This window comes from Stenella coeruleoalba (assembly GCF_951394435.1).
Source record: "Stenella coeruleoalba genome assembly, chromosome: 4".
Taxonomy (NCBI): domain Eukaryota; kingdom Metazoa; phylum Chordata; class Mammalia; order Artiodactyla; family Delphinidae; genus Stenella; species Stenella coeruleoalba.
Window position 1 is genome coordinate 109,801,932 of NC_137149.1, and position 16,875 is coordinate 109,818,806.

The 16,875-nt window shown below is 37.3% G+C and overlaps 1 protein-coding gene across 19 annotated transcripts in view; it reads right to left on the reverse strand.

Annotated features, from left to right (window-relative positions):
• The window catches only part of SEC31A (SEC31 homolog A, COPII coat complex component), a 74,569-nt gene that overhangs the window by 51,539 nt on the left and 6,155 nt on the right, over positions 1 to 16,875 (reverse strand). For 6 of the 19 annotated variants that reach the window (XM_079919539.1, XM_079919537.1, XM_079919542.1 and 3 more), the window contains exons 1-4: positions 4,168 to 4,188; positions 2,802 to 2,884; positions 1,800 to 1,923; positions 315 to 513 (exon numbers count right to left, since the gene is read on the reverse strand). In XM_079919539.1, coding sequence (XP_079775665.1) covers positions 315 to 513; positions 1,800 to 1,923; positions 2,802 to 2,880 — 402 coding nt within the window. In that variant the 5' untranslated portion in view covers positions 2,881 to 2,884; positions 4,168 to 4,188. Of the gene's footprint in view, positions 1 to 314; positions 514 to 1,799; positions 1,924 to 2,801; positions 2,885 to 4,167; positions 4,189 to 12,629; positions 12,915 to 12,956; positions 13,125 to 16,875 lie in introns of those variants that run through there. The other 13 variants (XM_079919554.1, XM_079919551.1, XM_079919549.1 and 10 more) reach the window with 8 other exon arrangements.

Genomic DNA, 16,875 nt, shown 5'->3' on the forward strand with positions numbered 1-16,875 from the left:
TGCAGAGCACGGGATCTAGGCACATGGGCTCAGTAGTTGTGGCGCACGGGCTGAGCTGCTCCGCGGCACGTGGGATCTTCCCGGACCAGGGATCGAACCCGTGACCCCTGCATTGGCAAGCAGATGTTCAACTGCTGCACTACCAGGGAAGCCCTTGAACCCTCCATTCTTCAAACAAATACACTCACTCATCAATCTGCACAGGCACAGTTTTAGCTTTCAATTTCAAGACTGAGGCACAGCAGATTCATATACTTATATAAAATAAGCAGCACATTATCTCAAGAATTAAGAATAAATGTCAAAAGTCTAACCTGGAAAATGTTCACATCCAAGGCTCTCACTGGGCCAGTATGTTTGTCATTCTGGGCAATCACAACTTCCTTATCACCAGCTATAATTTTAGAAGGATCATAAAGAATAATATTTCCATTTTCACCACCTGCAATCAGAACTCCAGAGACATCTCCTTTGGAATCCATCTTATGAGGCCCCCAAATCAACTTGTGGTACCTTTAAGAGAAAATGAGCAAAATAACTCTTTTTTGAAGTCAAATAAATGTAGAAAAGAATCTGAAATTATACATTTAATTGTTTTCATAAATACTTCAAAAACACTGCTTCTCCTCTATGTCTGGTAACTGCATAACTTGGTGAAATGGCATTTTAGTTTTTATTTATACTCATACATACATGTTTCATTTTGTAATCTTAAAGAGTATAAAAACTCTTTTGTAGAGCTAATATGACAAAGTACACTTGATTTGTGTGTCAAAAGATATGAGCTTAAGAATGGTTTTACCACTTAGAATCTGTGAGACCCTAAGCCAGTTACTTTGGTTCATTTATAAAATAGAGCTAATCAACCACCTCCCTGATTTTACTTGACTACAGAAGTAGTCACTAACAAATTACTTGTTAAATAGTAAAGGAGTTAAGGGAGTCATCTGAAATTTTCTAAGAAAAATAATGTATTCTGAGAATAGAAAAGTGACATCAAAATTATGTCTATTATGACAAGTACCCCATTGGTGGAGAATAAAAGATTATGGTTTGGCAAGGTGGCAGCGTGGAGATATACAAGACAAATGGTGGTGAGGAGAAAAACTGCTAGACAAAAGGTATCTGGGGTTCCCATCACAGTGGGAGGGCTTGGAAGACTATGGGAGGTCCCATGAGACTCCATCATGTGAACTGTATTGTTAGCTAAGGTAAAACTCTTCCCCAAAACTTGCCAAGCTATTAAGGCAATAAAGCGTATTTTACTACTCAAAGAAAAGTGTCCTTCTCTGCATTATAATACAGCTTAAGTACTTGGAAAGGTGATCTAAACACCTATTGTATCAGAAATCATGTCAATAAAATTCTCTGTGAAATGTATTTTTAAATATAGATAAGTACAAGGGGAAAAAAAAACCAACCTCCATTCAGGGAAAATCACTATTAACATCTTAATATTCATCCAACTACTCCTTTTTCTAGTCGTACCTACCTTTTTTTTGTAAACAGGTAAAAGGGGATAAAAGAAAGTAACTCTACTGTATCATAAGAAAAAAATACTAGAAACTAGAGCCTCTCCTTCCTATCCTACACATAACAGTCAGTAGTAAAAAATTCAATAAAACAGATAGACACTTCTTTTACTTCCGTAGAAATGCACTCATATTTTTTCACAAAGTATTTCACGTCATTGATAGTATTCCTTACAGTTTCTAATAATGGAACATTTGTAGACACACTAGGCATCAACCACAACATATAACTGAATAATCATGTGAATTTAAGGTTGAATCTCATACCTGTGAGAAGAAGAGAAAGTGGCACAAGATTTCATATCCAAGGATGGATCAGAAAGGTCTAATTCAAATATCTCAAGAGAAGCACTGGTACTAAATGTTGCATCCAATTGTTGAGCAGATGTTCCTACAGAAAATACATTCATGGTAACTACACATGCAAAAATAGAAGACTCAGAGAAAACCATACAAAATAATGCACGCTTTTCAATTATCTCACTCATGAATGCTGCACTAGTGGTTGAAATCTCAGCACATATACCACTGAGCAGATGCTTAAATTACTATAGCAATAAGATTCTGATGCAAGGCTCAGAGATGATGTTTGTACGAGTGGGTAGTGAAGATAATTTTTTAAGCCTATAGATATTTTAAAACCTCTCTGTATAAACAGCCCCATGCTTATAGTTACATATGATATAACTCCAACTCTTTTTATTTTATTTTTTTTTTTTTGCGATACACGGCCTCTCACTGTTGTGGCCTCTCCCGTTGCGGAGCACAGGCTCCGGACGCGCAGGATCAGCGGCCATGGCTCACGGGCCCAGCCGCTCCGCAGCATGTGGGATCTTCCCGGACCAGGGCACGAACCCATGTCCCCTGCATCGGCAGGCGGACTCTCAACCACTGCGCCACCAGGGAAGCCCCTCCAACTCTTTTTATATAAAAATGCTAGCATCAAAACTGTTCTTCATTCATTCAAACTGATATTTTATTAACTTTTTTACATGTTATCTATTGTGCTTAATACTGGAGGAATAAAGATAAAGCACAATTCTATGAAGTGGGGAAGACACTCTAAATGTAACAGACCATGATTAACGCTATGATGTACAAGCACAGAACTCAGCTGATCCAAAGGTTGGACATTATCTCGCCAGGGAAGGAGAGACTTTCTAGAGGAGATGAAGCTTGAACTGAATTTTAAAGGACAAGTGTAAATAAGTCAGATGCGGAAGAGAAGGAATTAGGTGACTCATACTATCTTCTCTCTGTTGAACTTACCTGTAGCTAGGTAAATGGGATGATTCTGGGCAGGGCTCCATGCCTGCATGGCTGTACGATCTATTTCCTTTAACTTCATCCTGCTAAAGAGAATATTTCACACAGAAATATAATAAACATGTAATATGGAACAAAGAAACATTTTTTTACATAGAAATATACTAGACAAACCAATACATCATTAGTAGTGCTGGAATGCCAGTAAGTCAAATTGGTCTACGTATCATTTGTTGGGAAATGTTCAATATTAGAAAGAAGAGAAACTTGTTAAATTATTTTGAGACAAATATAGGGCTATTCTAACTGTTTACAGATTATAGCTCTTCAGTTGAAAAATCAGTCTGGAAAGAAACCTACAAAAACAGGGACAGTATTTGGTTAATTAATCTTGGTACACAATATGTTTCTCAGACAAGACAATATGGGTGGCAGTATATCAGAGGTAAGAGACGGCACATAATAAACAAAGTGCATCTTCCTGGAGCACAATTACTCAACAATAAGAGCAGTTTGAAAAATTAATTTAAATTAAAACAGACTAACACAGAGGAGAATAAAACAAACCCACAGATTTGATAAAGATAAAGCAGAAAATTTTTTTTGAATGGTCACTCCAAGTTACAAACCCACACGCCATTATTTTATATATTCTCTGTTAAAGTTACTCTGGTAGAAAAATTCAGGAGGTACTGTGCTATAGCATAAAAAAAAAAAATTTGTTATTTTACATAAATGCATTCACATGGCATACTATTCCACTGTAAAATGTACCATAATTTAATTACTTAGCCTGCTACTGATGAACACCTGAGCTGTTTCTAATCTTTTGCTATTTTTACAGACAATGCTGAAATGAATGGCCATATATACATGTTATTTCACTCATGGGCAAGGAAAGCTGTAGATTTCCAGAGGTAAAACTGATGCGTTAAAGGATAAAAGTAATTTTAATTTTGATGGATACTCCCAAGTTGCCCTCCATGGCAACTGTACCTTTTCATACTCCCAAGAGTAATCCATAAGTAGCTGCTGCCCTACAGACCTTCCAGGGTAACCAGCATGATAGATGAAAAATGTTAGCTCTGGATAGTTGTAATTTGCATTTCTCATACTATAAATAACGTTGAACATCTTTTTTTATATGGTTATGGGTCATCCATATTTCCTTCTCTGTCACCTTTTCTGTCTATTCTTGTCTATATCATTTGCCCATTTTTCTATTAAGCTATCAGACTTTATCTTTGATTTTGCTTATTTTTTTTTACCTTTCACAAAATTTCCATTTTTTTAAAATAGATTTTATTTATTAGAGCAGTTTCAGGTTCACAGAAAATTTGAGTGAGAAGTATAGAGAGTTCCCACATACCTCCCTCGCTTGCCTTCTTGCCTCCCAAACGCAGCCTCCCCACTCATCAACATCTTGTACAGCGCAGTGGTATATTTGTTACAATCAATGAATCAACACTGACACATCATTATCAACCAATGTCCATCGCTTCCACTAGGATTCACTCTGTGTTGTACATTCTATGGGTTTTGACAAATGTATAATCCACCGTTTTAGTATCATTCAGAAGCTTCCCTGCCCTAAAAACTCTCTTGTGCTCCACCTATTCATCCCTCTCTTCCTCTGTCCCTCCTCTTCCCTCCCTCCCTGGTAACCGCTGATCTTTTTTACTGTCTCCATAGTTTTGCCTTTTCCCCGAATATCATTTAGTTATAATCATACAACATGTAGCCTTTTCAGATTGGTTTATTTCACTTAGCAATAGGCATTTAAGGTTCCTCAACGTCTTTCTGTGACTTGATAGCTCATTTCTTTTTAGCACTGAAAAAATATTCCAATGTATCAGTGTACCATTTTTATTTTTTTACAGTCAAATTTCTCACTTTAAAAAAACTGGTTTCTGAATTTTGATTAGTTAGAAAAGGCTTTCTGCATGCTACAGTTACGAAGACATTCATCAACAGTTTTCTTCTAGCAAATTCATTTATGGCTGCTTCTTCTTTTTTTTTTTTTTGCGGTACGCAGGCCTCTCACTGTTGTGGCCTCTCCCCTTGCGGAGCACAGGCTCCGGACACGCAGGCTCCGCGGCATGTGGGATCTTCCCGGACCGGGGCATGAACCCGTGTCCCCTGCATCGGCAGGCAGACTCTCAACCACTGCGCCACCAGGGAAACCCTACTTTTTTTTTTAAAACTAAACTTCAGAATAGTTTTTGAAGAAAAACTATTTTTTTTAGTTTAGTTTTTAGAAGAAAAAAAGAACGTTAGTGTTTTTTATTGAACCTGTACCCAAATTAGTAAATTAATTTATGGAGAACTGACACAATGCTGAATCTTCCTATCAAGAACTTGGTGTCTTTTGATTTAAGCCTTCTTTTTTATCTTTCAGTATCGTTTGAAATTTTTTTGATATACTGGGTTTGCTTACTCCTAAGTATTTTCTTTTGGTTTGTTTGTAAATGTGGCTTTTTTCCCTTCCATTACAATGTCTATGTTCTTATTGTTATACGAAGGCTAATGATTTCTTTACATTCATTTTTAATTCTGCTATCTTATTGAATTCTCTTCTTGAAGTAGTGCTTCAGTAGATTCTGTTGGGTTTTCCACATATACACTCATACCATGTGCCAACAGTGACAGTTATTTCCTCATTTCAAATTGTCATTCCTCTGATATCTTTCTCTTGTGTGAGCTAGCCAGTACTAATAGTACCATATTCAAGAGTAGTGATAACAGCGGTATTTTTTTCTTGTTTTGTTCTTCAGTGAGAAAGCCTATTGTATCACCACTGAGCATGGTTTTGGAATTTGAGATATACATACATATATTTTTGTGTGTATATATACATATATATACACGTTTATATCTGTACTATATATATATATATATATATACACAAATATATATATGGAAATGGCCAATGATTACTGTTTTACTGAATGTTATTCATAAAGACTGGGTGTTGAATTTTGTCAAATGCTTTTTCATTAGGTAATTGGAGATGATCATATGATTTTTCTCCCTAGGTCTACCAATAAAACAAATTACACTAACAGATTTCCTAATATTGAACCATCTTTTCATATGCTGAATAAACTTCTCTTGACCATGATGTATTGTTCTACTACTGTGCTGCTAGATTTTGTTTGTTTAAAAGTTTCACTCCTAGAGCCTTAAGTGAGATTCAATCGATAGTTTTCTCCTTTTGTACAGTCTTTGTCAGGTTTTGGTATCAATGTTATACTTGCTTCATAACAAATGTGGGAGTTTTTCTATGTTCTGGAACACTTTCAAAAACAGCATTGGAATTACTGGGTCTTTAAAGATTTAACAGAATTCTCCTGTGAAACATCTGGGTCTGGTGCTTTTTGGGGGAAAGTACTCCTTTGGTAATTTTCTCTATTTCTTCTATGGATAATTGATCTATTTGAAATTTTAAAAAATTAATTAATTAATTAATTAGGCTGCATTGGGTCTTCAGTGCTGTGCGCAGGCTTTCTCTAGTTGTGGCGAGTGGGGGGTACTCTTCGTTGTGGTGCGCAAGCTTCTCACTGCGGTGGCTTCTCTTGTTGCAGAGAACGGGCTCTAGGCATGCAGGCTTCAGTAGCTGTGGCATGCAGGCTCAGTAGTTGTGGCACACAGGCTTAGCTGCTCTGTGGCATGTGGGATCTTCCCGGACCAGGGCTCAAACCCGTGTCCCCTGCATTGGCAGGCGGATTCTTAAACTCTACGCCACCAGGGAAGTCCTGAATTCTCTTTATTCAAGGTCATTTTTTGTAAATTACATTTTCCTATGATATTCCTTTATTTTTTTTACAATTTTCTAATTTATTTGTTTAGACTCAAACATAGACTCATGATTCTTTTATCCAATGTTATTATTTTTTAATATTTATTTATTTGGCTGGGTCTTAGTTGCAGCATGTGGGATCTTTGTTGCAGCATGGGGGATCTGTAGTTGCGGCACGCAGAATCTTTTTTTAGTTGTGGCATGTGGGATCTAGTTCCCTGACCAGGGATGAAACCCGGGCCCCCTGCATTGGGAGCTCAGAGTCTTAACCACTGGACCACCAGAGAAGTTCCCCATAATTCTTTTAATTTGTGCTGTGTATGGTGATTAGTCCTTATTTATTAAGAATATGTGTTTTGTTTTCCCCTACCCTCCTTTTAAAAATTAACTTAGCTACTGACTTGCTTACTGAGTATTTACAAACAGCCAAATTTTGGATTTACTTATTCTACTTTTCTTGTTTTTGAATTCATTAATTTCTGCATTTATTTTTATTAATTCCTTCCTTGTACCTTCTTTTGGTTTACTTTGTTCTTTTTCTAACTTTTTAGTTAAATGCTTCACTTACCCATTTTTATTATTTCTTTAGGCTTTGAATTTTCTCTGCACACTGCTTTAACTGGATCCTATACATTACTAGTGTTTTCATCATTATGATCACCCATTTTACAATTTCCATTTGTATTCTCCATTGATACAACAGTTTGAATTTAATATCCAAGTGGAGGGGCCTTTATTTTTACTGCATTGTGATTTTTCTGTACTATTTCTTCTTTATGAAATTTATGGAAGTTTTCTTTGGGGCCTATGCAAGTTTTTGTGAATGTTCCAGAAGACCTAAAAGGAAGGGGTGCTCTGTTTTCAGAGTTCAATATATGTTAATCAAGTCTATCCTACTGACTTAATTGTTTAAGTCTTCTATATCCTTATTATTATTTTTTTACCCACTTGATCTGTCCTGGATCAAGAACAGCAAATTAAAAGTATCCTGCTACTAGTGCATTTGTGCCTATTTCTCCTGGTATCTCCTAAAACTTGCTTTATGAAAGTTACTTTGTTATTCAGTACATAGTTACATATTTACATATTGAATACATAGGTAGACAGATATTCACAATGCTAAATGTTCACTGTCAAATACATATTTTAGCTTTACAGGATATTTTTCATCTTAAATAATGCCTTTGGGCCTGAATTTCACTTTGTCTCATATTGAGATCAATAGCCTAGCTTTCTTTTTATTTGCCTTTATGTGTGCTCTTTGGCCTTTTCAACTTCTGAACCATTTTGTTTTCCCTGGCTATCTTGAATACAGTGAAAAAAAATCAGGTTTTGCTTAGTGATCCAATTTGAAAAAATTTTAATAGATTAGCTAATAAATGTATTTAAAACTTACTGATATGACAGAAATGGTTATTCTCATTTCTATCATAGTCTGCTATGTTTGGTTTTATAATGTTAAAAAATGTCTTTCACTGTTATCTATTTTTGTGTGTGTATTTTTAATTTTTTTGATAATTAGAGTGATTTGTATTTTTGTTCTAGTATATGTTTCTGGTTCCATCTTTGTTACTATAATTTTAAATAATTTCACTTAGTACTATTAATCCTCTATTTCTTTACACAGTTAACTACTATGAGCACTAACAAAATTAGCTTATATAATCTTACTGCCTCTCTTGCATCACACAGTTATAATCACAGTATTATCTTTCTCAGTGTTTACCTTTGTACTGTTAAATATGCTTATACTTCTACTAACTGATTTGTCAGCTTTAAATGATGTTCTTTGACTCCTAGCCATTATAGATTAGGCAATCCACAAACTTATTCTACACCCAATTTTCTTCTTACTTCCCAGTTCTCTTAATTTTTTACTTTTACGACCAATTCCTACATCATCAGATATTTAACATGTACATTTTATTCTTTCTTCCTTATTCCTACTTTTGTTTTAGCCTCAGGTCTATTGTAGTTAAATATACTCAATGTTCTCCAACAGTACTCTTGGCAGTTTTCTTACTCATCTCTGGAGGATGAAGTTCATCCTCTAACAGTTTCCTTAAGAGGGCCTTAGACTAAAAACATGCCCTGAGTCTTACATGTCCAAATTGTTTATATTTGATGAACATTTTACAGATAATAAAATGAAGGCACAGAAAGATTAAATAATTTGAACACACTAGCAAGGGGCAGAGCCAAGATTTGAACTCAGAAGTTTAGCTCCAGAGTCCAAGCTCTTACTTGTTATTACAACAAGCTCAAGTATTCAATTTTAATTATAGAAGAAATATTAACATTTAAGAGAAATAATGAATGGCAAAGAAACTACAATGCATGATGAAATTAAGGGAAGAAGACATGTATTTTAGAAACAGCCTAGTTTAGGCAAAAGTGGATAGAAGGTTGAACTACATAGCTTAGAGGCAGGACCTCTGGAGTTAATCCTCAACTTGAATACTGGGTCTGTTACTTTTGACACCGTCGACACATCATTTGACCTCTCTGAGCCCCAATTCCTACTTACCTTTGTAAGATGGGGTTAAGAATGATTACCTTAGGGGATATTGTGAGGTTGAAATGAGATAATGTATTTTACAGAGGTCCAAACACAAATTAAAATGTGTTTTTTTTTGTTTTGTTTTGTTTTTTGCAGTACGCGGGCCTCTCACTGTTGTGGCCTCTGCCATTGCAGAGCACAGGCTCCGGACGCGCAGGCTCAGCAGCCATGGCTCACAGGTCCAGCCGCTCCGCGGCATGTGGGATCTTCCCGGACTGGGGCACGAACCCGTGTGCCCTGCATCGGCAGGCGGACTCTCAACCACTGCGCCACCAGGGAAGCCCTAAAATGTGTTTTAATATGCTAACTACTTTAAAGATTATTACTATCATGAGATTAATCAAGAAAACTGCACATCTAGTTTCCTAAGATTATTGTGAAGAAAAAAAAAATCCCAATTTTCTAAGAAGTGAAAAAGAGGCCTATTTTCTTTATATGAAATGCCCTCTTTTTCTTCTCAGCCAATTGTCTTTAATAATAAGTTCAAATCCCAGGTCCTTCATGAAATCTGCCCTACTGGTCCAATCCACACTGATCTAAATAGTCTCTTAACTCTTTACATTAGTCTGTACCACACTTCAAGCATCTTACAATAAAGTGTCTTATTTATCTTAATAAAACTTTTTAACATTCTATTAGTACATATTTTCCCATCGCCTGTTTTACCAACTGTTTTATATGTCATCTTGTCTCACCAAATCGACAAATACTGTCATTTTTTCAATCAAGTGTTACAGCTTTTACCCTTTTTGGACTCAAAATTGCTTAGCACAGACTGAGATACACAGTTTTGCTTGATTGATTTTGAATGTCTGTATTTATGGGAATACAAAAAGACTGATGAGCTAGAAAGACCAATTTCAAGTAAAATATTTAATTTTTAAATTCTTCACTGTTTAAAACTTAACTTATTTAAAAAATAGGGGAAAGTACTAAAGTGCCTTTAGAATAATTTCTAAAAGTGAAAACAAAATAGCTACATATATATAAAGTTTTTTAAAGATACAACAAGGGCTACTGAATTCATGAACACTTAGTTAATGTGTAACACTTACTGAGAGAGAGAGAGACAAATTCACAAGAACATAAAATGGTTAAGTAGGAATTCAAAGCATTTATAAAGTCTATTTCTTGGCCTTAGTACTCAATGTTCCACCAGAAGCAGTTCCACTTATGAACCTGTACTGAACATAAGGCTTAAATACCATTGTTTAAAAAAACATCAAATCACTCTACTACAAATAGCCTAGAACTACATTAAGCAGTCTGAATCTAATTAGACAAGAATACCATAGACTACATATCATTCTCAAAACTATTAAGAATACTATGGAAATACAGCTTCATCTAGATACATGTGTATTTCCTCTTAAAAATGACCACTTAGTTGTAACTAGTTTTCTTGAAAATATGAAGAAAGAAGTCTTAGATTAAAACGCGTATTTCCCAAGTGAGACTTGCTTTAAAAACTTTGTGTAATTTTTTTCAATATTGTATGTGATTAGAATTCATGCTATGTAGATTTGTTTCATTCAAGACTATTTTACACAGAACATAGTTGTGAAAATATTAAAAGAAAATTGTGAGGACAATGGTTTGTTTACATATACCCCCTATAAGACAACATCTATAGCACAGCAGTTAAAAGTATGGAGACTGGAGCCGACATCCTCGGTTTAAATCCCAGCTTCACCATGTCCTAGCTCTGACCTTAAGCATGTAACTTTATCTATGTGTGTCATGGCTAACCATTTGGTAAAATAACTGTAATAAAAGTACACCATAGGTTTGTTGTGAGAATTCACAGAGAACAGTCCCTGGCACCTGGTCAATCAATGCTTGTAAACGGCAGCTAATACAAAAGTCACAATTTAAAATGTTTACCCCAGTGAATCTTCAAAAGAATACATCTACTGAAGAAAATATATGATCCAGAAAACTTTTATTTATTCATCCAAGTTTGTCTCCACAGCAATTGTGTGCAGTTAAGTGAAAACTTTTTTTCTTTCTGCATTTTCTAAACGCTAATTTTGTGAAGCAACACTAAAACCCAACAGTACTATTCTCTAAAAAAACACCAACCTTACAAGGCTACATATAGAGCTGACCTAAACCAGAAAGTAAAAAGTGCAAGAGGTAACAGAACTGGAAACTCTGACTCCCAAACCAGGAATACAATCCCTAGCTGCCACTGTCTTTAGTAAAAATCCATCTTGTGTGGGCAAAATACCTCATTATGGATGGGCACATTTGTTCTAGAGAATTTGTTTAATGTTATTGATGTTCTAGGCTCATCTCACTCAACAAAAACCAAATCAAAGAAGCAACTGTGCATTGGTGAACTAAATGGAGTCACACTTATCTGCAGTCTTAATAAACAAAACTGAACTAAATGGTGTCACGCTTATCTGCAGTCTTAATAAACAAAACTTTCTGAGCTGAAATTAACTTATTTAAGAATGACAACACTTCTAAAGACAATTGAAAAATCAATTTAATAATATCAACTTACAAGAATCTTTAATTTGGGATTTGTAAACCTCATGAAAATATACAGAAAATCCTATCCGTGTGTATATGTGCATTTGTTTAGGAAGATGATCCAGTGGTTTCATCAGATCCTTAAAAGAGTGGAATCCCAAAAGGTTGAGAATCATTGCTCTTTACAGTCTACAAAAATTTCTTTCCGTTCTTATGCTATCAGTTTCAGAAAAGAACTTGCTTATATACAATTAAGGAATATAATTGTAAATCCACTCAAAATCTCACATTTCCTAAGTAAACTTAGATGTGTGTAACAGAAATTCACAACAACAAAAACAGTTCAACTTATCCAAAAGTTCTTAGAGTCTACGAAACTTTCCCAGAGCTGTAATTAAGGGACAATGAGAAACCAGGAGCACAGAAGAACCACTAAGAAAAGGTAAGTAAACTTTAGCCAACTCTAGAACAATCGTTATGTTCAGAAAACTTAAGACAGCATGAAACAAGGACGAGGCTCATAATTATTGATTAAATAGAGTTACAGTTGCCCACAAAGACAATCAAATTTCAGTTTTCTGTGGTTAGAAAGACAGTTTAGGAGGAAGGATTTGTCACCATCAATGCAACTTCAGAATGACCTAGGTAAAATTAGTTCCTTGCGCTCACGGAAAAGTTTATAATGCTCGTAAGCCCAGGCAATATTTTGATTTATTTTACACCTGCCCCGTAATTTAACCTCGTATAATAGTAACTTATTAGCAAAAACATACAACACTCAATGATACTTCCTTCGAGGTATAGGCTGCGACCGGCGACTACTGCCCTTAAAATAATCCAATCCTGGTTAAATGACAACAGCCTATAGTTAAAACCTACGAACCTTTAAATCTGGCAACAGTTCAAAGAGCAACAAAAAATCCCAACCAAACTAAAGTCAACCAAAGTAATCCTGAGGTTTGTTTCCTTCCCTCGCCCTTGGGGACCGCACCTCTTTGTGCACAAGGATCTGAAGGTCTCCTAACCTCAGACGCCAGCTACGGGCGCCGGCAGGACACCCTGTCGCAAGTCTCAGGGGCGCCTCTGCTCAGCAGTGGAAACGTCGGCGGATGCGGACCGGGCGATCTCCAAAGCAGCCGTGACGCCAGGCGTTGACCCGCCGGGCCCGAAACGAAGACCCGGGCGCGCCTCCACCAGAGGCCGGGCCGCAGGCTGGCAGCGACCAGCGGAGACCGAGGCCGGGATACCAGCGTTGGCCCAGGCTCTCCCTGAAGGGCCTGGGCCCTCAAAGAGGAAAGAAGGGGACAGGCGGACACACCTGGCGGGGACCCCCGGCGACCAGTTCCTACAGTAGCGCCGCGCTCGTCGGACTCTCCCAGCATTCGCCGCCGCTCCTCCTCCTGCCCAGGGCCACCTCCACGTTCCGCTCCAACGTGGCAGTCGCAACCCCGCCCAGCCGGCTGTCCGACGCTTCCGGGAGCGACGCCTTGCCCCGCCCGCCCCGGCGCGCGGCCGGCCACGGCACTTCCGGGAGCGATGGTGGAGGAGGGGGCTCGCTCCCGCGCCGCGCGCGCCCCCGTGAGGTTAAGGATCGGTTCTCGGAGGTGGCGTGCGGTGGCGACCAGGACGACGCGAAAAAGAAAAATCCTGCTGGGCGTAGCTGCCTAGCGGAAGAACGGCCCCGGCCCGCAGGAACGCCACGTAGCACTGGTCCTGTGAAACGTCAGCAGCCCCCGCGACACTACCAACGCGACCAGCCACCGAAAATCGGGCTGCAAGGGCCTTATTGCAACAACTGTAACTGTGACTGGGCTCTTAAAATTGCTTACTTGGTTCTACGGCATTGCTTACTGAGACTTCTTTAAAACCAAACGGATCTGTTTATACCCAAAGGCTGTTGTGGACGTACTTGATTTGTTACTCTAAAGAGGCATACTGGGGTAAATAAGGTATTCCAGTTAGTATCCTGTGGTACTATTTGAGATCTGTTAGCATTTGCCTTCAGTCACTGTAACTATTGCTAGTTTCACCAGAGCCTGGCATCTAATTAGTGCGTTGCCTGGATGTTGTTTCTAGTTTACGGAGGAATTATTTCACAGCGAACAAATAAAGCCAGAGGAAAAGCACTTGCTAAAGTACAGAACCTGTATAGTTCTCTTCCCATTACACCAGTCAAGGGTCTTTTCTAAACACCTTCACTGGAAGTAGTATCTCTTTTTTGCACACACAAAGCAAAATATAGCAAACACTCTTATTTAAGACAGTAGGCACATTTGTACTCACTGTACTCCTTTCAACACCCTTTTAGCGTTTTATACTTCTGGTTCCGTTTAAAAAGCAAATTTATTTATGTAGGGCTGAAGTAGACCTGCTCAAGAGTCTTAGGCTAGAGTTGCTAATTTCTAGAATTCTAAAAAGCCTTCCATTTTTACTTACCGCTGCAAGGACTAGTTTACCTAAAAAGGTGTCAGTAAAAATCCCTGACTTAAAAGTGGGACCATCATTTGAGTCAAGTGAAAAGAAACATTGAATTTCCTACTGCCCCATTCCCCAAAGATCCCCCACCCTACTACCTGTAAGTGTGCAATGGTATGGAAAAGTATTCATAAGAACAACTTTCTCAAAACTCAATGATGCAAGCAGTGGTTACATTCTTTGGTATACAATTGTACAGTTCAATTACATGTCCCTATTGCATAAATCAAACTGCAAACCTCTCCACCCCGGAACCCCCTTTTTGTAGACCCTTGTGAGCTAAGAATGGCAAAAGAAAGTTTCATGAGAAAATTACATGAAATTCAAATTTTTGTATCCACAAAGTTTTATTAGAACAGAGCCATGCTAAATGGTTTGTTATTGTCTATGGCTGTTTTTGGTGCTACAAGGGCAAACGAGTATTTGCTAGAGACTATATGGCCCGCAAAGCCTAAAATATTTACTATATGGCCCTTTACAGTAAAGTTTGCCAACCCCTATTCTATTAGACAGGATTTTACCTACAAATGGATTAATGCTCAAAGTCCAAATGAGACATTTAGTATTATAAATTTTTATTTCAAAGACTTGATGTAGTAGCATACAAAGACAATGTGAAAAATGTCAATTATAATATATATGGTTATAAGGCTAAAATATAGTGGTTTCTCAACTTGATGTATTTATATCTGGTTGAATACAAAGACTCCTTAGCTTGTTTTAAATGCAGGCGGTTCTGGCTTTGACTATGCAAGCTGAAACTCTGCAAAGTCTTAATCTATGGGATTAACAATCTATGATTATTCTGTAACCTTAAAATTTGCCAAAACATTAAAAACCCTCTGGTGTTGGTTATAAATGTAATATAGTAAAATTAATATTTAAAACACTAGAAACATTGGGAATTCCCTGGCGGTCCAGTGGTTAGGACTTGGCGCTTTCACTGCTGGAGCTCAGATTGAATCCCTGGTAGGGGAACTGAGGTCCAACAAGCCACGCAGCGCAGCCAAAAAACAAAAAAACCCAAAAACCCCAAAATCGAACAACCCCCCCCAAACAAACAAAACCCCAAAACAAACCACTAGAAACACTGAAAATTATAATGTTTTATTTCTTTATAAAAAATGTATCAAGTAGTTTGAAAAGTGCTTGCTTTCTTCACATTATATGACTTATAACATGGAGTGTGCATCTTATCTCTGCCTTGGCAAACTGTCATACTCCTTTCTAAGTTTGAATCAGCTTCCAAAATTTTATCCTTTGTGCCGTCAATGTCATGAAACATCTCTGAAAGTTCCTTCAATGTGAAGTTTTTCAACAGCATGACTTCTGAGACACGCTCATCCTTTACAACTGCTTTACTCACGTAAAACTTTATATCTGCCTTCACTAAGTTCTGCCTCCTGCGTATCTAGAACTATTTCTTGAATGGCACCAGTGTCAACATTCCCAGGATCATCTTTATCTTCTAACTCCATTTACATCCCATCCAAATCCTGCAGTTTTTTGCATAGTACAGTCTCTCACTACTGTGCAAAGCAAGGACTGCCTGTAATTCTTGGAATCTTGAGTGCAAATTTCACAGTAGCATCCTTATCTGAGCTTGTAGCTTCACCAGGTAGCTTAACATTAATCAATTCATGTTGACTTCTGAAACAATGAAACCAGCCTTCACTGGCAGTAAATAGATGTCCTTGTAATTACCATTTTCCTTCAATGCGGCAACTAACTTCAATGCCAAACTGACTGGGATTTGTTTTTGATTACAGTCCTCAATCCAAAGAAGTAAATGCTCCATTTCAACCATCAGCGGCTTTCTGTTCCTAGTACAATTTAAACGAAAAGATGCTGAAGCAACTTTACATTGTTTTTGTATTCATCAGACTTTTAAAATGGGGCTTGTACTGTAGCTTCATGTAGGCCTAGGTCTCATCCTATCTTTGCTTTGCTGTGGCCATTTTCAAATCTAACCACATCTAATTTCACTTCCAGTATTATCACTTTTCATTTCTTTGCTATTCTGTCATATTTGTTGACCAATTCCGTCTTCTGATTTTCTATTTTTGCAAAATCTCACATGGGTTTATCCCTAGGAGACAAGGAGGCAACACAACTATATGCTTTACTATCTGTGTGTAACTAATAGATGTTCAGTGACCAATCACCAAGACTTTGAAAGCAGTGATGTAACTGTTACTGTTCATGATGCACATCTTTGCATAATGATTTTGCAATAAAGAGCCAGTAGCAAAGTTTATGCAATAATTCAGTTAATACTGTGACAACTAAAAGTTCAGCTGTGTTGTTGTGGGACAGCTGTTGTTTAACTACATTGTGAAAACTGATATTCACGCATGGTGAAATGGTGCACAGTAAGGACTACCTGTATCTAAAAAGAAAAACTTGTATTGGTAGTTAACAAAACAGTCAACTTTTAACCCAATTTAGTTAACTACTAGCCAAGCCAAATCCTAGATCAAATTAAAACTTCAGTTTTTCTCAAAAGAATGTTAATTCCAAGACTCTGAATTACTCATTGGAGCTAGAAGAATGTTTGGAAGTAATATAATATAGAATTCTTCAAATAAGGATTTGCAGACAGTCCAAAGACATCCTTTTGTGAATTTAGGCCCCCTTCCCTCATTTCAATAATCTTTAGGTCTGCAAAAGAGTAAAGTTCTGGACAACCATACTGCTGTCCAGATTGTAAAACTTTACAATCATCACAAGGCACAAGGCACAAAATTTACTGGATAGCAGCC